This window comes from Phalaenopsis equestris, unplaced genomic scaffold, assembly GCF_001263595.1.
Source record: "Phalaenopsis equestris unplaced genomic scaffold, ASM126359v1 Scaffold000745, whole genome shotgun sequence".
Taxonomy (NCBI): domain Eukaryota; kingdom Viridiplantae; phylum Streptophyta; class Magnoliopsida; order Asparagales; family Orchidaceae; genus Phalaenopsis; species Phalaenopsis equestris.
In genome coordinates, this window is record NW_018165185.1 from 821,310 (window position 1) to 843,500 (window position 22,191).

General features: G+C 34.8%; 2 protein-coding genes across 2 annotated transcripts in view; one reads left to right on the forward strand and one right to left on the reverse strand.

Moving 5' to 3' along the window:
- The first annotated feature begins 6,627 nt into the window (after positions 1-6,627).
- On the forward strand, positions 6,628-8,351 carry LOC110030642. The gene is made up of 3 exons (XM_020733452.1): positions 6,628-7,011; positions 7,652-7,923; positions 8,000-8,351. The coding sequence occupies exons 1-3, from the start codon at positions 6,859-6,861 to the stop codon at positions 8,349-8,351; spliced, it is 777 nt and encodes a 258-aa protein (XP_020589111.1). The 5' UTR covers positions 6,628-6,858.
- A 143-nt stretch (positions 8,352-8,494) lies between these two features.
- LOC110030636 (probable protein phosphatase 2C 33) overlaps positions 8,495-22,191 on the reverse strand; it is a 40,626-nt gene continuing 26,929 nt past the window's right edge. Inside the window, exon 8 of the mRNA XM_020733446.1 lies at positions 8,495-8,908. Within this exon, the coding sequence (XP_020589105.1) occupies positions 8,704-8,908 (205 nt within the window). The 3' untranslated portion in view covers positions 8,495-8,703. The remainder of the gene's footprint in view (positions 8,909-22,191) is intronic.

Sequence of the window (22,191 nt, forward strand, 5' to 3'; positions counted from 1 at the left end):
ATAATAAAATCCATTTTGAAAAATCTTAGAGGAAGTTCTAAATTCTTCAGAATGTCCTCTAAATTCAAAATTGTGATAGACTTCAAATAATCTCATCTAACTCTTATAGTTGGACAACCACCTAGCAATATGATCCTTACACTTTCTAAATAAATATAGTTCAGCCCAAAAGTTAAATCTGACATAAGAAATGAACTTCTTCCTATGTTTATGTGACATATCAAAAGTTATAATATTATTAACAATATAATTTACTATGTCAGCATATTAAGAAATATTTTATTCAAAAATAAAAAGAAAATATTCATGGGGAAAGTTGTCATTAATTTCATTAAGTGGGCAAAAAAAGTGTCATGCTCTAATCTGGTCAAATGGTCTGCAACCTTTTTTTTTGTGCATTTTCTATCCACTATCTCTATATCAAATTCCTGTAAAAGAAGTATCCAACATATCATTCAGGGGTTTAGCATTCTTCTTAGTTATAAGATATTTAATAGTCGAGTGGTTGGTATAAACTTTAACTTTAGTGCTTATCAGATAAGACATAAATTTGTCAAATGCAATAATTATCACAAGCAGTTATTTTTCTGTGGTGGTCTAATTTATTTATGCTTCATTAAAAGTCTTACCCACATAGTATATCACATGATAAATATTATCTCAATGTTATGCTAGAACTGCCTCTACAACATAATCACTAGCATCATATATTAGTTCTAATGAAATTTTCCATTTTGGTCTACAATATCAGGTGTAGTGACTAATTTTTCTCTTAAATGCTCAAACGTTGCATGGAAATTTTCATCAAAATTAAAAGGCACGACTTTCTTTAATAAATGACATAACAATTTGGATATCTTAGAGAAGTCCTTAATTTAGCTACCATAAAATCATGTGTGCCCAAGAAAACTCCTAATCCCTCAAACATATATAGATGGGGGTATTTTTTCCATAACTTAGATTCTAGTGAGTTATACTTCCATCCCTTTCTCTGATAACTTATGCCCTAACACAATCCATTCCCTAACTATAAATTGATATTTCTCTTAAACCAACAATAAATTACTCTCTTGACATCTTTATTAAAAGTTTAAAAGGTGTTTAAGACATGCATCAAATGATGCGCCAAAAATAGAGAAATCATTCATAAAAATTTCAACCCTTTTTTCTACTAAATCTAAAATGTTTACCATAAAAAATATTTGAAAAGTGGTTGAGATATTGCATAATCTAAGTGACATTCTTATAAAGGAAAAATTTTCATAGAGACTAGTGAAGGTTGTCTTATCGCGATCCTCTAAAGCTATAGGAAATTGATGATAACCCAAATATCCATCTAAGAAGCAATACTAATGATTTCTTGCCAATTTATCTATCTGGTCAAGAAAAGGCAAGGGTAAAGAAAAGGCAAGCTAAGGGAGTTGGCTATCTTCCAACTTCTTCTTCTTCGTTTCCCCTTCTTCTTTGACTACTTCTCCCTTCTCCAACAAATTTTCTGGAGAGCACGACTAGGAGAGCTTCATCCTAATGTAGGGGAAGGAGGATTTTAGCGAGGTCACTATCTCTCCGGCAAGGAGAGCATCATCCTATGTTGGAGAAGAAATACTCCGAAAAACTTTTCTAATGATTTTTCTAGTGAGGAGAGTTTCCTCATTTCCTTAGGAAAGGACCTGTGTGGGCTTCTCTCATATTATTAGAAGAGCTTCACTCTACTATAAGAAACACATCCGCAATCTTCGCGTTGGTGAGATTCTCATAAGCCCTTGCATTTTTTTTCTTAGCCAACCATATGAATAGATTTTACTACGTGCTTATGGGTTTGGTCATCCACACGAGGCGGATCTGACCGACCACCCAGTATCATCTAGCTCAATCGATCGCCCATTATCAGACGGTTTGCTGGTCAGCCCGGTTACACTCCTTTTGATTGACCAGTTTTGAGATGTCATCGTGGGTTTAGTCGCCCATGCTAGGCAAGTTGGACGGCCAACATAAGTCGGCACAACCATACACCAATTGATTGATTATTTATATCTTAGAGAAAGCCCTAGGTTATGAAGCTATTTTTGGCCAATTCCTTTCAAATTCTAGTGACTTCCCATTACAAGCCTTAGCCTGAATCCTAACGGGTCAGAATCTTAATTTTCCATAGCTTTGGTGCTTCTAAGCTTCCTTGGAGGGGTTAAGAATAGTTCAATCTTGAAGAATGGGAAAAACTTTATGGCTAGGTCATTATACGTGATCGTGGAGGGGTTGTAGAATAGAAAAATCTTTGTAGCTAGTCTATCTTACAAATGGTGAAAGACTTCTACTATAAGAAATCAGAAAATGAAGTTCTCCACATTCCTCGTCAAAGTTGAGGCAGCCATGCCACATATCCAAGAGCTAAATCCCTAGGCACCGATGTGAGAGTGTTAGTTTAGTTTAACTTGTTATTGGTTGTGATTGTATCCTCGTGGGTTTGGTTTAATCGCTTCTTGCACATTACATTGTATGATTGTATCATCTTGGGTTTCGTTGCCCACGCTAGGAAAATTGGTCGTTGATCCCAGTTGGCCCAACCACATGCCTATTAATTGGTCAATCATGCATGAGATTTATATGTTGCATGTCACACACTACACTTCAGTCTGGTCGTCCCAGCCTGATCGACCAATCACTTCGGTCTGACTACTCTCCCCAGCCTGGTCGATAGGCCACTTCGTTTCGATTAGTTGCCCTAGTTGGGTAGACCAATCAATTTAGTTCAGTCTGCCACCATAGCCCAACTAGATCGGTTGGCTACTTTACGCCAGGTTGATCACCTTGATCGACTCAACGGGTCGAACAACCAACTTCACTTGCATAATATGTGTGTTTGCATGTGCCTTGCATGTTATTTTGTATACTCATCATCACACGCTTGAGTTGCATTTTGAGTGTTCATTCATACACTCACTCCACTTGGATGATTCTTTTCAGTGAGAATCATCATTCTCTTGAGTTAATGCCCCTTGCGGTACACTTACTCACTTGAGATAACTCCTCCAAGGCACGCTCGTGCCTTTTAAGGCACTGCCTCCACGGCTTGCCCATTTCCAAGTCACTGCACCTCGTGCACACCAACCCTCCGAGTCATTGCACCCCATGCACACTCAACCCTATCAGATACTGCCTCCACGAAACACCCATTTTTTCAGGTTGATGTCTCCATGACACGCCACTCTTTTGGGTCACTGCCCCCACAATACACTCATTTTTTAGGCTGCTGCCTCTAAAACACGCCCACCCTTTTGGGTCATTGCCTCTATGGTATACCCACTCTTTTGGGCAGCTGTCTCCACGACACGCTTGTTTCTGAGTCACTGCCTCCATGGCACACTCCTTACAACTTTTATCACATGATTTTCTGCATTTGCATCTGTATGTGTGCATGGATAGCGAGTCAAGCTCAATAGGTGAGTGATATTGTGTTGGTCGTGATGCCTTATGAACATTACTTGTTGGGTTGATTCCGAAGAGTAGTGTGAGTTAAAACATCGGGATTGACATAAGTATGAATGTGCTAAGGATCTTACCTTGCATGTTACGGGTTTGCATTTAATGACCCTTATTTTAAAACTAAAAAAGATCTACTTATTACATTTGCCATAATTTTAAAATTATGCATGTAGCAAGCTAGACCATATATAAGGCCAACTCTTCTTCAAAATCCTTTCTGGGTGACACCCTTTAGATCCCTTGGATCTTTAGGACATGGCCAGTATGATGACCTTGTCAAAATCATATACACCCGGAGACATACCCTGAGCACTTAAATAATGGTTAGGGAATTTTTTGTTAGATGTTGTGTTAGGCTAGGACTATGGTGATAGGTAGTATTTTCGACGCCTATGAATATTACTCTCTGCTGATTTGAATGTTCTAACCAATCATCACTTTTGTGCATTTTTGTTGTGCTTGCATATTTGATATGCACGATAGAATATTATGGCGCTTTCTGTAAGGAGCCATGCTCATAATATATGCACACACATAGGTACCATCAAAAGGAAGCGTGTAATGATTTCTACTAACCTTTTGCTTGCACATGTTATTTAGCTCTCCCGATAAAAAAGTGCATAACTCAGATATGATTTCTTGAATTAGTCTGTGTTAACAGTTTTCTATAGGTCGAGTTTTTATTTTCACTTTCAAATATATTTGATAAAGTCTCTAGAATGAGGCATGGGTTTCGAGGTGGATGACACATCGAACCACGTGAAGAGGATCAGGAGCAGCAACTCGCATCTTGTACCTTTAGTCTAATTTTTTTATTTTTGTATAGATATAGGACTGAGCATGTATATGCAGAGTCCGACGACTTTTCCTGCTTTTCTTGGGATATGCTGCTGACCCAACGACATTGGCCTTTCTTATATTATGCAAGTTTTACATTCTATTGCATGTTTGTATGCTTGGATTGTTTTCTCAGTTTCTTTTCGGTCTATCTGGGAAGCTACGAAAATAAAATCTAGGCTCATTAAAGATCTTAAAATTATAAATTTTATACTCAAAATCTTGATAATAAATGATTGAGATAATCATAATTTTAGGATTAAAATTGTTGGCTTTTCAAATATCTATTTTTGCTTTTCTTCACGGATTATTGTTAGGATTTTAAATGAGTTGTATAACATGACTCTCACCCAAGTCATAATTAATAGGGCCTCCACATTAGGACTTATTAGCTTATCGCATCATATGCATCTCCCGAGGAGAAAACCTCATGCTTCTCCAAGCTGACTAGTCTAACATTGATGTCTTGTTAGGTGATTGTCTAGTGAGCTTATGGGGTCAGTGACTTCCCCTACCCAGACGAACTGTAAGTCATTTCTTGGGAGTGTTTCCAGCTTTGTAGTTGAACATTCCTTGCTCTTCCTTTCTGGCGGCATCCTTGCCACTTTGATGGGTATAAGGCTCTGTTTGGGGCGGCTTTCCTCATGCGGCGTGACAACAAATCGTGAAAAGTTACTGTTTGGCTCTCGGCTTCGCGACAGAAGGACGTCAAAGCGGGCGGTGTAGCAACCATTGTTGCCATGACAGTGAACACATGCATACATTTGAATTCCTGTTTATTTACATATCTATCACATATCGTTTGCAGGTGTAACAACCATTGTTGCCATGATAGTGAACACAGTCATATATATATTTCACTTACAAGGAAGTATTTAAGGCATAGAATTATTTATCTGTAATTGATGTGCTGTATCTTTGGGAGCTATGCAAATTTTTGTAAAACTTCAAAGTTTATGTGTTAGATATGTAATTACATAAGATTCATAAGTGTTGCATATGTGTTCTTATTCATAAACAGAAGTTGTTAGTATTTTGGGGGCTTACTAAAGTTCCAAAAAAATGATTGTTATACTCTTCTTTTAAACAGTTTTACCAAACAGGGGCAGTATGATATTTTTTTCATAAACAACTGCCCGACAGCTGGTTTCACGCAACTACACCAAATATACAGTCAACTTCCCCGCAGTTGCTTCCCCACAGCTGCTTCCTAGGGCGACGCAAACAGAGCCTAAATCCCACCTTTTGGAGCTCCATCTGATAGTCATATGATAAAGTCTCATTCGTTTAACCTTAGGGTTATCGAGGTCCCCGTAGATGATGCAATTCACGGACTGCTGACCGGGAACCACTGGACATGTTGGGTCGACTACATTCACGACCAGATAACTTATGATCCTAGTAGCTTGGGATGGCGGGTTTGTGGTACCCTGACCCGCTACTTCTACCTTCTAGGGATTATTTCTCCCTTCTTTTGACAAAGTTAGCACTCTGTTAATTTTGTTGTGAGGTCTACTCTTGTTCCAAGTCTTGTTTGAGCAATTTCTTTCCCTTTGTCATTCTTCTCTTGCAAGTAACAACTTCCTCTCTTTTTTGTGTGCACATGCAACCCCCTCTCACAATCCATCTCCTATAGCAAGCACAACAAAACAAGAAGCCTCCCTCTTCTGGCTTGCCGCAACTCTTCTGAGCTTGCGGTGAAGCTCGTCTCTGATCACTTTGTGTTGCAAACAAGAGCGAATCTCAAGTGCAGAATTCACATGTGTGAATTAATGATATCCCGTCCACACGTAATATTTTTTTTGCAAAGACAGAGCGATTATACTGTCCGGACACCGGACGTAAATTGCGTCTGGTGTCCAATAATCAGAAATTTTATTTTTAACCGGACACCGGACGTAAATTGCGTCTGGTGTCCAATCAGAAATTTTATTTTTAACAAAAAAAAAAAAATTGAAGCCCACTAACATACACTTTTTGGTAGGAGTGTTTTGATTGACTCACAGTACATAGTTCTGCGTATAATTTTTTTTGGCAAAGACAAGCCGAACCGAACCAATGTTCTCCTCCCATTCATTCCCTACAGGCTACAACCTACAGCCGCGATCAGCACCTAAGTCGCCGGCAAGAATCAAGCAATATGTAATTTTGTTAGTCTGAATAGAGTAAATCTTCACCCAGCCTGCTCTTCCTACTTTCATCATGTGTTTCTCTTCATTTTTTATAGTCTGCCACTACTTAACCGCAGCTACTCGCTGGCATCTCACAATTTCACAGCACAAGGGGAGAGAATATTTACTGAGTGTTAATTTTGAGGGTTATGGAGAGTCCAGGTGTTGTTTATATAAATATGATAATTTATATGTTAAGATATGTAAATAAAAAAGTTGAGAATCACTCCATGTTCACGCAAATGCTGCCACCTACAAGCAATGCCTTTCTTCTTTTAGATTCTACTCTTCCTCCTCTACCCGTATGATGCCATGTGAAGCCTTTATATGTGCGGATAACTGAGCTCAATTTTGTTAAGAATCTTCAGACATGGCCATCACCCATGATGACCTCTCCTCCATCAGGAACTACCGCACGGCTGATATCAGCAGCAGGCTTATCGTCTTCCTCGTGGGGTTGTCGGTGCTCGGTGGCCTCACCGGCTTCATTCTCTGCCTGGCTGGAGAGGCCTCCAGGTCTGAGGTAAGAGAGGATAAGTTACTTTTTTAGAGCTCTGCTCGGTGTCTCTGCATGGAGAAAATATTACGTACATGTAACATACCTATAGACAACGAATAACAGAGAGTGTGCGAATACAGACGTTCATACTTATTATTCGCTACCGGTAGGTGGGTTGCATCACACCTAATATTATTGCTTTTGCAATGCACCTACTGGCAACGAATAATAGGAGAGAAAGAGTAGAGACAGAATGCATGCTCAAATACTATTTGCTGTCTATAGATGCATTGCACGTACCTAATATTTTCTCATAAAATAGGCAAAAAATGGGAATGTTGGTTCCAATTATTTTCTTGATTTCAAGTCAGAGCATAGTTTATTACCATAATTCATTCTAGCAGCCAAATTTAAAAAAAGTTAACATAAGATCCCAAATGATTCGTTAAACCAACTTTTAAAGAGCACCTTACCAAGTTTTCTTTTTATCAACCGTAGGCAAATAAATAAGCATTTTAAAAGCCCAAATTTGGTTCATATATATCATTTTAATTCAAATTTATTAAAATAAATTAAATAATAATAGAATAACTAAAAAGAGCTGCAAATTGATGATGCAATCATGGTTCGCCTGCACCAAATCCTCACTTAAAATCACCTGCAGGCATCATGGATAATCCTTACCATCCAGAACAGTGGCAAGAGTTACAGGTGCTCCTACAGTGGCAGTGGGAAAACTCCACTGGCATTTGCCTTGGCTGCCTTCCTCCTCTTCGCAGTCGCCATGTTTGCACAGCACGCCTACATGCTCGTCGCGATAACCAGCCCTTCGCCATCTACAGCCATCGCCTCAACGTCAATCCCTGACCCGAGGTCGGTCTCACCACCAACACATGCACAGAAATGGCAAGCCTGTGCCCTTTTCCTCACAACTTGGTAAATGAGACTCAATAACACCTGCTTATTCAGAATTTAATTACAGATGTGATGTGAGTCATGTTTTTGGATGCAGGATATGCTTCGCCATTGCTGAAGTGCTTCTAATGATAGTCATTGGTGTTGAGTCCGGTCACCTGTACAACTGGACCAAGCCGAGGCTAACTTGTCCGGTGATTAGACCGGGACTCTTCGCAGTTGCCGGAGTATTCGGATTGATCACCGTCTTCCTTGGAGTGGCGATGTATCTGACTGCATTGAGAACGCAAAGACTTCGTCTGGAAGAGGAGAGAATGGACCGCCGGTATCATCTTGGACAGACACCCGAGCCGCCCGGAGGACCAGTGGCCCTTAGAACATACCAGAGCCAGGCTCCCAGAAGCACCTCATCTCTGAATAAAACCTCAAATTTACCGCTTAGTGCGTGAAAACTATGTTAGAGTTAAGCAGCATGCTAAATCTGCTGTGGTGGCTTAATTAAGTGAAGAAGGGAAGGTGAAAGGTTTTTCTGGTAAAGTATCATTATGAAACTAGTTAAGATAAATAAATCAAAGTGCATAAGATTTGTCACTGATTAGTAATTCATCAAACCATCACAGTTTCTGCTATGTTTGGTTAGTTCATAAAACAATAATAAGACAAACACAACAAAATCAATGCATAAATAATAATTAGTTAATCTGCCTTCTCACCATCAACTTTTCAACACGCAGGGATGCACATCTCCTCCAGCTTGAATATTTGGAAACTAAGTTTCTTTTTTTCTTTATTTCTCTTTTCCTACCTTGACACAGTGGCTCGCACGGGCCTCTTGCCCTCCATTGCATCCTTCTTTCGCCTGCAATCGGCACACAAATAGGGGCCCTCGCAGGTTTTAGATAATGGCAACAGGAATGGGCCTAAAGGGTTCGACGTCTGATCGGTTTGGCAGATTGCACATCTATAAGGCAATGAATTGGCCATTGGCAGGACATTGCTGCCCAACCTACAAGAATTTAGAGTCTGTCAGTAGAAGCAAATTACTGCCAAATTATCAAAAGTTACACCGCTCGTTAACAATAATGTAAGAAAGAAGAAAGAATGAAAAGTTAAGTGATTAGACAGCAAGGTCTACGAGCGAATTTTGACAATAGTTTGGCTCTAAATTCTTGTAGATAGGTCACGAATTTTTACTTAAACTATCTAGAGAGGTTTGGGAGTATACTAATGGAGTTTCTGAAATATTTCTATTTTTCCTTTTTCTTTTCAGATGAGATTTTTAAAATTCTTACTTTAGAATAAAAAAATCTAACGCTTATTAAACATTTAAACTGAAGTCAATTCAGCTTTTATTAGTTGGATCCATATAAAATTCCCCCAAGAAAAATTGTGTGGCACTCCCTATTTTAGTTAGTCCACCTAAGGAATTCAAACCCAACACATCTTCGTCTAAGCTTTTTTGTATACCGGTAGACCTTCGGCACTGGTAATTATTGGCTAGACCCATTCATGGAAAACTTATGCATAACCTACATACAGCACTATTAGAGCGGGATCGATTAAAAATCAACCATCCGCATGTATATTTCGCATAGTTGGGGAACATACCATGGGCGGATCCGATTACTTTCATATTCTTTATTCCTACGATTATATCTCCCTCGCCAACTCCAAATTTTCTTCTTTATTCTCAATGCATCACTCAAGCTTAATAAAAAAATTTAAACCAAATTTCATCTTTTGCCAATGTTTAGATGCAAAAACACTCCTAGATGACATTAATTCGGTCATACACCTTGTAGATTTACCAAACCAAATTGGATTGATGGTGAGTCCTATTTTGCAAAACATTAGAATCGCATAGCATAGTCGGTTTTATAAACCTTCTACGATGATATTCACTTTTGATAGTATTCTAGATGCTACCACCACCTTTTAAGCGTGCGCCTTTGAATATATCAATCATAGAATATTTTTTTTGCAAACTAGATTCAATAGTGTGATCCTCTAATAATCGACCGTTTATTTTTCACAAGAACTTATATTTGTATATCACGCATTTAATATTTATTATTCAAATAATCCCCCAACACTTTTAAGTATATTCTCCATTATTTAATTTTAGACTATTAGCCTTGAAAACCAAACTAACACATCAAGGCTCTATCATACAGAAATAATAAATACACCAGGATTTATAAATGTATTATAAGCACAAAAATGATGAAAATAAGAAGATAAGTAGGGTTAATTGTTAATGTAAGCATACTTTTAAAAACTATTTAATTGATCTCAAACTACTTTTACTATTAAACACTCCTTTATGCATATTTTAAGGATATTAAAGCAATTCTTAATAACTTCAGCTCTCAACAAAAACTATTCCAACTAAACACTCAATCAACTAAAAATCACCTTTTAAGGATGGTAAATTTGATTTGAAGATCAAGAATTGCTTTAAAATCATAATGGTTTTTAGCTCGGATACAGCTCGAATCAAAATCAATAAATCATCCGAAGTAGTTGTCAAAGTTTTGAATTTATATCTCACTAACATAAATAAATCTCCACCTCTCAGAGGCGAGTAAAATAAATATAATATCTGCCTGTGTGCAATGGAGGGGGAAGGGCATTTATGTATTAATACATGTGTGGCTAATTAAGGATATTTGTCAATAAAAAAAATAGAATTATTCCTAAAAGAGCACAGATTAATTAAAATAGAATCAATTTTTGGCTCAAATTATACTCATAATAATAAAAATGTCAACTCTGACCAAAAGTTGTCTAGACCAGGCCCGAAACTTGAAATAAATCAAGGCGAGAACAAATTGTCGGTCGGTGAGAATTAAAATTTTAATATTTATTTTCTCTAACTAACTATTATCAAATGAAAGAGCCACTAAATCATTTAAGTTAAAGCAATATATTTAAATTTACCTAGTTACTGGTTATCCGTGTCTTCTATAAACATTTCATCTTCTATCGATCAACTTTTAAATCACCTAATTAAATATGAAATATTAATTTAAAACAACAGTAAGCTAAATAATACTAGTGAGTACTCGTACTCATAAATCACAATAATACATGAGAAAAGAAAGCAATATGCATGTTAGTCAAGCATTTAATAATAAAAACATTTGAAGTTATTCAAAGAATCTTGTTATATTAATAACATATCAATATCATTCTCTATCTGTATAATTATCACAGGAGCATCGTCTAAAAATTTTGTCACATAAGACATTAATATCATATCATTTTCTATATACGTGCACAGATATCTTAGTGTTCCACCATCAGTATCATTAAGAGGTGACTGCATCATAGTCAGTCATTCACACATAAACAGTTAACATAAACATATTATTCATGTATTCATCGCACTCAATTCAATATACCAATGTCATCAAATTCACGAGTAAGTAGAAACAAACATTCATAATAATATGACTAATAAAGAAAAAAAATTATCTCAATCAGAATAAAGCATGTGAAAGTGTCATTAACTGCAAAACGCTGAGAAAAAAAAAATTATTACTATAGATTAAAATTATTAGTCACCTCGATCTTGATTTATTTGTTATTTATCTCGATGTCGACTTTTCAAAATTATAAGCCTAAAATAAACATAGAATTCATGTATTAGAAATTTAATCTAATTATTATATTATTTCAAATAATTTATATATTTTGAATTAGCTATTAACTTTACGTTATTTAAGGAAATTTTATTATTATTATTTTACTATGTAATCCCGCTTAAATTATATATATATATATATATATATATATAATCAAAGAACTTTAACTAATTTAATGTTTACCTTGTCAGCCATAATCTACGCTCATTGGTCTCTTTCCTCCTTATATCGCATGCGAGCTGTTAGCTCTCTTGCTCTCGACAGAGCCTCTCTTCCCCTTTCTCCTTCTTCGACTTAAGGGCTCCAAGCACATGCAACCAACAATTCGGCGTCCTCCTATGTCGTCCTCCTCTCCGTCATACGCCACTCAACGCAACAAAGAAAAGTAATCCTCTTCTTCCCTTGAGCACAGTGCACGGCGCAGTATCCTCGGGTAAGAAAAACTCTCAACAACTCATTCCTTTCTTCCTCTGTTCTCTGACTGCACACCTAAGAGCTCTCCTGTCGATTTATAGGACAAACTCACCTCTTCAGCTTCCGACCCCCTTCATTTCCTCTCCCTGTTTCCCCGACTCCTCGTTTCTCCTTCTGCAATTCTTCGCTTCATCTCCCTTGGGTAAACGAAACGAGACAGTTACAATCTTCCCCACTTACAGAAATTTATCCTCAAAATTTATAAACATACATCAAGTCATATCTCATTAAACAAGTCGACATTTGCTATCCATGAAACTAGGAGTCATTCATTAAGATGAAAAGTAATCACTGAAAAGATAAAGACTCGATACAATACGACTCAACTATACTTTGGATAATAATACTGAAGCGAGAAAGTATGTTGGGAAAACACCTTTATATAAAAGAAAATGTCAAACTCATCAGACCTCAACATCATCAACACCAGTAGGTTCTTCAGGCTTACTATGAGTAAGGAAATATACTCGAGGTCGAAAATGTTGACTTGGTTGACCATGGGTAAGAGCTGAAGAATCTATCTTCTAAGTAATTTGATAATCGATCTCTACTTTTCTAGCTCGTTTCATTAATATCGAGTATTCATCAATCCCTAAAGATATTAATGACTGTCTGATCGAATCTTTTAATCATGAAAGGAATGTGTAACACATTCCTTCTGTAGTAGCAATCAACTGTGACGCACATATTGATCAGTGAATTATGCTTCATACTGCATGACTGTCTTCTCTCCTTGCCTCAACTTGATGAACTTGTCCTGCATCTGTCATTGAGTGGATAGGGGTACGAACCACTATCTAAAAAGGTCCATGAACTCCTCTCAACTTATCATCATATTGGGTATGTCTCCTAACCTATCCTGACGATCCACCCATCACCACCTTTCGGTTTCTCCATCCAGCACATATAATGACAATGATACTCTTCTTTCATCCAGACAAGCCATGCTAGCTAGAATCTTCTCTATCCTTATTGGTCAATTCTCAACTTCAATTGGATCTTTAATTCCCTTAAACAAAAATAAACGTAGATCTTGAAATATTTTCAGGTACTTATCTACAACAACTGCATCACTTTCGATAGACTACAATCTGAACTCCTGAAGCAACTAAGTCAACGTCTTCATCATTTGGGTCCGGACAATTGTGTTCGAATTTATAGTAGGTTGCATTCTTCATTTTCTATAAGATTCTTTCTATGATTTCGGGTGTATCACTGCCTGAATGGATAATAACTATTAATTTGAGTTAACTTTAATTTTAATAATTAACATTTTCTTACAATCACTCTATTGGTTCTTTCATCAATATTACATTAATTAATAATATGCATCGGCTCTAATACCACTTTTGTCACGACTTGGCCAGACTTGAAAATTAACCAAGACGGGAACAAATTACCGCACAGTAAGAAGTAAAATTTTTCATATTTATTTTCTCTAATTATTAACAAATTAAAGAACAACTAAATCATTTAAATTAAAGCAAAATATTTAAATTTACATTGAAATTAGTCATCCACGTCTTCTATAAATATTTTATTATCTATTGTCTCATCTTTTAAATCACTTAATTAAACCTAAAATATTAATTTCAAACAACTGTAACCAAAACAATATCAGCAAATACTCATACTCATAAACCACAGCAATATAAGAGAAAATGAAGAAATGTGCATGACAACCAAGCCTTTAATAATAAAAACAATCGATACTATTCAAAAAAGATTACTATATTTAAATTATATCTATATAATTGTCACAGGAGCACCATCTAAAAATTGTGTCAATTAAGACATCAATATCAATATATTTTTCATATATGTGCAATGGATACTTTAATGTTCCCCAATAATACCATCAAGGGATGACTCAATCATAGTCAGTCATGCACATACAAGCAGTCAACATAAGAATATCATTCATATATTCATCACATTTAGTTCAGCATACTATATAAAGCATCACCAAAGACATGAGAGTAAGCAGCAACAAACATTCATAACAATATGACCGATAAAAAAAATTATCTCAATGAAAATAAGATATGTGTGAGTTTCATTAACTGCAAGACATTTGAGAAGAAATAAATTATTACTATAAATTAAATGCACAAGTACTCACATTGATATCGATTAATTTGCTATTTGTCTTTATGTCGACTTTTTCAAAATTAAAAGCCTAAAATAAACATGGGGTTCAAATTATTAGAAATTTCATTTATTTATTATACTATTTCAACTATTTCAAAAGATTTATATCTTTTTAATTAACTATTAACTTTACATTCTTTAAGTATAATTTTCTTTATTTTACCAAGTAATCCTGCTTAATTTTATATATACACACTTTTTTATTATTATATCAATTAACATATTTAATGCTGACCTTGTTGAGCCCTAATCCACGCGTATTGGTATCCTGCCTCCTTCGATCGCGCACGAGCCACCCACCCTTCTTCCTCTCAACAAAGCCCCCTTCCTCCTCCTTCGACGTAGGGCTCCAAGGACATGCGGCCAACGTTTCGGTTCTCTTCTACGTCGTCCTCTCCTTCACACGCAGCTCAACGCAACAAAAAAAAAACGACGATCCTCTTCTTACCTTGAGCGCAGCGCATGACGTCTTATCATGGGGTAAAAAAAACTCTCAATAGCTGCTCTCCTTCCTTCCTCTGCTCTGATTGCATGCCTAAGAGTTCCCATCTCATTTGTCAATTTATAGGGCGAAGTCACCTATTCGGCTTCCGGCCCCCTTCATTTCCTCTACCCTCCATTCATTTTCCCTAATTCCTCGTTTCTCCTACAGTTTGCTTCGTCACCCCTAGGTAACCAAAAAGGAACATTTACAAAATTGAATTTGTATAAAGCCATTCACTAGCTATGCCTATCTCAATTCGAAATTGCATTGAATAAATTTGAGAAAACCTAGAGATAGGCTTATATCAACTCAAAATTGGATCATTGAAGACCTTATACTTCAATATAAATAGAATTATATCATTTTTCTGTTCACTATTTTTTTCATTAAATTTTTTTAACAAAAAAGTAATATCCACCATTGATTTTCCTACAAAAATCAAATCAATGCTGCGATTCAAACATTAATCTCAAAAACTTTCTTGTCCAATTGATAAATTTAATTTTCTGATTACTAATAAAAGTCTAAATATCTGCTTACCTTGACAGCTTTACTAAAATTCCTTTATTTAAAATCTTCTAGTCCTTATAATTTAATTATAAAATTTTGACAGCTACATTGCAGTAAGTACTCTCAAAAAGACCAAATATATATCGCCAAAAGGAAGAGAAGGGCAAAATTGGCGTTGCCACCATCAACTACTTAATACAAATGCAATCAGCGACAAGTTGCTCGCCTTGCAAGGTTTCCTATAGCAACTTCCCCCTTGCACATTGTGAGTAAACACCAAGATAGCATGTAGTGGTCTAGATGAGTTCTGAAATATTAAGAATAGAGTGAATAAGGCAAACGCTAGAGAGATGTATCAAACATGTAAGGCTATCGTTCAAGATCCTTATGGGAGAGAGAACTACTCGATATCAGGTAATTCTCAATTGAAGAGATTGAACTAGGAGGGCTTATTTAGGTTAAATATCATTGAAAACAAGCAAATAAGCACCAGCAAATTAATCAGAAATATCTCGATGCCAAACCAAGCCAAGCATATAATCAAATGATATGATTGCAACCTACCACCAAAGAAACATTCTAACATATAAGAAAGATCATCATACCTAATCCTAAATAATTAGAGTAGGGCAAATCATATAAGCGGTCTTATGAGTTTAATTATTGAGCCAAACATATTTAATCGGATGCTTATATTTTTCATATACTTAGAAGTAGATTATAGGTCATCCTTAAAAACCTATCACATCAATTTCTCAAGATTGCTGAAATTTTCATTTATATGATTAAACCTAACAAAAGTCTTATGAGTTCTACCATTCATGCTAAGCTCTAATTCTTTGGGTCTCCTATTAAAGTAGAAAAATATTTCTTAATAAGGCTACTATCTTATGATTATTAGCTTTAGGAGCCTTGAGCATGAACTGAATTTTAAATTTTCTTCTATCTTTAGATGGTAGGGCTTTCCATAAATCATTGTTCTTTTTCTAACTAATCATTTTAGATATATTTCAGCATTTTCTATCAATATTTATTGTAAAATTAATTCTTTGATAGTTATCCATATTTTGCTAATTAAAAAAATCATGTAATTGTTCGAATTAATACAAAAAAATTAATATTGTGTGCGCCATAAAAAATAGATGTTTAAAATTTTAGTGAAGTATGAAGTTGAGTGCTCTTAAAATATGAAAGTGCACATATGAGAAGATTAAAGAAAAAATTTTGATAATTAGAACAACGCTTGACTAAAAGAATTTTCAAGTGAGAAAAGGGGTCTACAATGGACCACTGTATAACGCTAAATTCTCTTTAGATAATTTATATCTTTTGACAAAAGCTTTTTTAGGTTTACAAATGCACAAACCACTTTTTTTTTTTTGTGCAAAAAATGATTATACAAATGAAAAAAGGGGTGCATATGCAATAATCAAATGCAAGTTTTTTTTTTGATTTAGTGAGTCCTTAAACTTTTGTTACCAACTTTTTCTCCCAAGTGAAAACAAGAATGCATAAAACTAATTAATAAAAAATAAACATAATATATAGAGAGAGAGAGAGAGATTATATAAATTGTGTGTAAATCGCACGCTTAAATTGCATGAAACTCTCATTTATCAATGTGGCTCGGCTTTAATATAGAATTGGCTTGAATTTTATATAGAGTTCATGACATAAAAGAGTAATAAATTAATCTTAGAAATAACAATATAACATGCCAATATTTTAGATTTTTTTAGCATAAATTATTACCAAAATAAGAAAAGTATAAACAAAAAGAAGAAAAAACATATACTATCACCCGATTTGAAGATGCCTTATTGACTAAGTAGATCTCTTGAAAATAAAAAATATTCCATGACGAGATGACTCCTTTTACTGGTCATAGCGCCCCTTGGGAAAATTAATTTTCTCTCTTTTAGAATAAAGGTTATGGGGTTTTGATTATTTTTGTCTCTGATAAGAAATGATGGGAACATTAGTAGAAGACTTTAAGAGATGTTAAAAGTGGTGATGAAAGATTTAGTCTGAGTGGAAAAGTTAACTAATTTAGGATTCTTTAATAGATTTATGGCTAAAATTTTATGATATGAAAAAGCTAGGTTTTCTTTAATGAAAAGAGTACGAGAACCTTTGTACCAAAGATTTACCAAGTAAGCTTACTAATGGCAACCATTTTTGGGTTAATTGGACGTATGGTTATAAGGTTATAATTTTTTATGTAAACTAAACCCAGTAGATGAACAACAGGATTCATGATTCTATGGACGGGATATGGTTTGATTTTTTTAATGGATGAATTGAGTTCAGGCTTTGAAAAAGGTGATTGAGATCTAGGAAAACTAAAAACTAAAGGAAAAAAAATGATACATTAGACTTCACAAAACTTTAACTGTGGATGATTGAGAAAAACTTTTGCAAGTGATCAAAACTGTTTCTGACTGAATCAATATGCATAAATAATACATTAACTGTTCTAAGAAATAAGTAAAAACACAATAAAATTTGCCAAAATAACCCCTTTAAAAAAATCATCAATAAGCTATACTAGCAGACCCTAAAAATATCTCCCTATTTGGCAACAAAGAGTAACTTACCAGAATAAAGATTAAAAAAAAATTCAATTGCTTCTCTTGAATATACTTAATTTATGTTAATGGATATGATTCCAAAATAGGTTTTAATATTTCAATTAATTCCTTGAAACCTCATGTGATCAATCCTTACTTCTTGAAGAAAAATAAAAACAAAATACTTATATATTTCATGATAATGGGCTTTTGAAATTAATCTAGTGAGAGACCTCCTTGATTGTCCTCCTTCATTAAATCATATATAAGCCACAACTCAATTGAATATACAACACATCTTAAAGCCAAATACTACATGCCCTCAATTACATCATGCAAGTATAAATGTATCAAGAAGTTATTCCACTACACTGGTCCAATTGATGTATAGAATTAAATTGAAAAGATAGTGCCTAGTAGTACTAAAAAGGTTTTTCAAATCTAATCGTACACAAAATCTGCAATACTTTGATCAAGCCATCATGAGAGTTTGAGCTAAGTTCACACTCTAGTAAGTCACTAAGCTTGAACTTGCCCGAAGACATAAGTTGCCCAAGAGATAGGTCGTACTCATCCATAGTAGTGAACGATGGAACCTTCTAAGGAATTCGATAAAATGCCTAGTAGATAAGCCTATTAGCCAATAAAAATCACCTATTTGTTCTAGAGTACACATTTACTGACTAGAGCTCTTGATTAGAAGAAATTGCCAAGGAACTCAATTTCAATCTCGAACTTGCTCAAAATATTGCCTACTAGAAAGTCACAAAACCAACTTGCCTATTCTTGTAATTTAGCATGAAACTCATCTTGGACCAGCAAACTTAGCCTTCATTTATAAATAGGGGGCCACTAGTTAAATATGGATGTAACCTAATTCTATACTTTTTTGTAAAGCTGAATCCATTTTAAATTCTCTGTTTGATCCATCTCTCTATCTCATATGTCACTTTAAGCTCAGGTTGAACAAGCCTTCATTATCTATCAGTCGAATCAACTATAAATCAAAGCCACTTGAAGACAATTTCTAAACCTTAACCTCTCTTTTCTCAGGCTCGATCTATATCTACAATAGTTATCTTAATATTTTTCATGGATAGCACCAAATTCAACATCCTCAAAAAAGTGATTAGTGTGAAAATGCTAAAAACTAAACCAAATTGTGGAGCATCCCAAGAAAAGGCTTTTATAGAATAATCACCCTTCCAACAACATCACTTCACGCAACTCTAGCACATGGTTGATCGTTTGACTAGGAGGATTAACAGAATCCTCAAACAATTCCTATAGATTGTTTGTCTCGCATAGCTCCTTGAGATCCTAGATTGATCGCCTCTCCAATTCACCAACTATTCTAGCCTAGAGATGGTGTTCTAGCTCTTTATAATGATGATTCACATTTATTAGAGTAAAGTTCCTACTACTGAATGAAAAATAAGGAACAACCGACCAACACCCTTTCGATAGAGATCACATAGGCCAAAACCTCCCTTAAGTTCAAGATGCTAGTTCTAGACACCTACACACTCAATTCGGTCCCGATCAATCACATCACTTTCTTCAAGTCAATGAATTCCCTTCTGATAGCTGGTGGCAAAGTGAAGTGTGGATTTCCCTTCACCTCCTTTAAAGAGGTGTCATTGCAATGGTTCTCTCAATTGATTCCAAGGTGCATACAAACTCATTTTCCAACTTCAAGGGACAATTGATCATACAACTTGTCGATACATAAAAAAGATTGAAGATTTCTTAAACTCTATTGAGTATAAGATGAGTACGAATAGTTGCTTCACCATTTCGTGACTTCCAACATGAGTTGTAAGATGTTCAAAATTTGGAGCCTAATATCACTCAAGCAGCACTTACTCAGAGCTTCTGGAAGGTCCCTTATAATAAGACCTAATATCACTCAAGCAGCACTTACTCAGAGCTTCTGGAAGGTCCCTTATAATAAGACGTCAGCTTGCGACAACCAAAAATATTAGTTAAGTTATTAGATCTTATCAAATGTCATGTCAATGAGAAGTACAAACTCATGACCTCAACTGATCCCTCCAAACTGCATTACTCCCAACAATCTGCAAGTAATTCTTTTTTTTTTTCAACAATCTACAACTAATTCTTGAATGATACTCAAGAATTACGGTTAGAGCTGCCTTTTTTGAAGAAATTTAATTGTGTAAGATAGTTACATGTAATGGCATGGCATGGATGGATAGATCTAGACTCAATTACCCTACATATTTTGGTTTATATACTAAATGATGTAGCAGAATATTGATGATGCTAATTTGATGATTGTCTCCAAATCTTAACCACACATGTCCTTCCCCTCCCCTCCCTCAACTTATCCCACATTATCACCCAAAAATTATAACAATAATAAAATAGCTCTAGCCAAAACCATAGCCTCAAGACGTAATTCCTTCATGAATTGTCACTGGATCATTAAAATCATGATTATCCTAAAAAGAATGCAAAGATTAAACTTGAGAAATATGTTGGGCGCATTTAATATAACCTAACTGAGAACAAAAATACTCTTAACTCAATTTAAGATCATGGCATCAAATATCTCAAATTTATATAAATTGCATCCTAATGTAACATTTTAGCAGTTTTTATTCTCATCAATATCTTAATTACAAGAAGGCATTATAATGAGAACAATGATTACAGTAAGTCGTACTATAATTCCCAATATCCTTAACATTGACAATGCAAAAAGAACTGCAAATCATTGCCCATAAATAGCAAAGCCAATGTCCTTAACATAGACAATGCATAAGCAACCGCAAATCATTTCCCACAAATAGCGAAGGTATATGATCACGGTTAGAAGAATTAAATAATGATAATTGATTGAACCATCCATCCAAGGTAATATCAACATACTGATAGATCATATCATGCACTAGTTCCTTGAACTATAAGTTTAAACAACTGTCAAGTCCAAAAATTCAAGCACGGGTGCTATCTTCACAAATGGAAAAGGTTGATCTTTGTATTAAGTTACGAGTTTGATAATGATAATCAGATTAATCTCTTACCAAGCCTAAGTCCGAGGTCATTCTTAAAACTAATCCTAAACCTAGATCTAGATCACATTGAAGCCTATTGATGTGACAAAGATACCTTCTATTACTGATTTCATTTAAATGAAGAAATAGGCTGATCCAACAAATCTTTATACTTGCAAAATTATTCTCCAAATATACGAGGTCCATAAATTTCAAAATTATTATAAGCTTCCCCTAAGGGAATACAAGTTGAGCATGTATTATCATTATAAAAACCAAATAAAACTGCACAAGCAGTTGATATGATATTGATCAAACATATGTACGCTGTGGCCAAGTCCTGAACCAAATCTTTTAGACAATAGTTTCATGTTCATATTTCATATGCTAATAAAAAAAATGTTCATAAATCAATTGCACATCTATCTCCACCATGAAAACTAGAATTTCATGAGAGATTTGTGTAATCTTTTAGAAGAATTCTATCAACCTCAAAAGTTGCTGCAAAACAAGACATGCATAAAGTTATTTTAGCTTATTATTGTTTCAAATTATTTTTAGAATTTTTTATTTAAATTGCAAGTTGATTTAGTTTGTAGAACAATTTTATTTAAAAAATATAATAGGATTTTTAAGATTTAGGTAGATTTAGGTTTTAAATTAATTTGATTTGAAATGTAACCAAATTTCTATAAATAGAACTTATTTATAATATTTAAATTGCTTAATTATAAATGAATTTAAAAAGAATCCATCTCTTTTATTCTCTATTTTTTCTCTCTCCCCCTACTGATAACTTGTGACGAATTCCTTTTTTTCAAAAATTAAAAGACATCAATCATAAATTACACCTCTCCTCACAATTCTCAAGCCAATCAAATATTTCATTCCCACCCCTAAATGATGAAACCTTTCCTTCCAACATATTTCACAAAAGAAACTAACTCCAAGGCAATTTCACAGGAGAGGAAGAAAATGTCAGCTAAGAAAGAAATCAACAAAAGCCCGTCATCAATTCGACACAATTTAAATCTTTCTAAATCAAAATCTCGATTGTCATGCTAGTGTATGGAGAGCAAAAGGGAACAGAATCATAGGGAAAGGTTGTTTCAAATGCAAGTCATACATAGATAATCCAAATATGGAAATTAAAATCCATATTTATAAAAACAGGGATAAACTTAAAATCAAATCACTGTAAAATGCAAAACTAGATAAATTCTAAAGATCACATCATGTAACTTCAAATAAAAATAAACTCCAAAATAAACAAATTCAGCTTGACAGAAATTCCTACAAAATCAAAAACTTAATAAACTACTAGAATAATATTAGTGTGACATGCGCAGCATCACTTCATCATTGACTACATTGGCTTGTTTGACTTCCTCAATTTGCAAAAGTTGACAAGTCCAAATCTTTGATTTAAATGC

Bases quoted from the DNA above. Each gene is read 5' to 3' on its own strand.
- LOC110030642 (XM_020733452.1), top strand. From the start codon at position 6,859: ATGGCCATCACCCATGATGACCTCTCCTCCATCAGGAACTACCGCACG. The intron at 7,012-7,651 runs GTAAGAGAGGAT...AATCACCTGCAG, and splicing joins GAGAGGCCTCCAGGTCTGAG to GCATCATGGATAATCCTTAC. The intron at 7,924-7,999 runs GTAAATGAGACT...TTTTGGATGCAG, and splicing joins GCCCTTTTCCTCACAACTTG to GATATGCTTCGCCATTGCTG.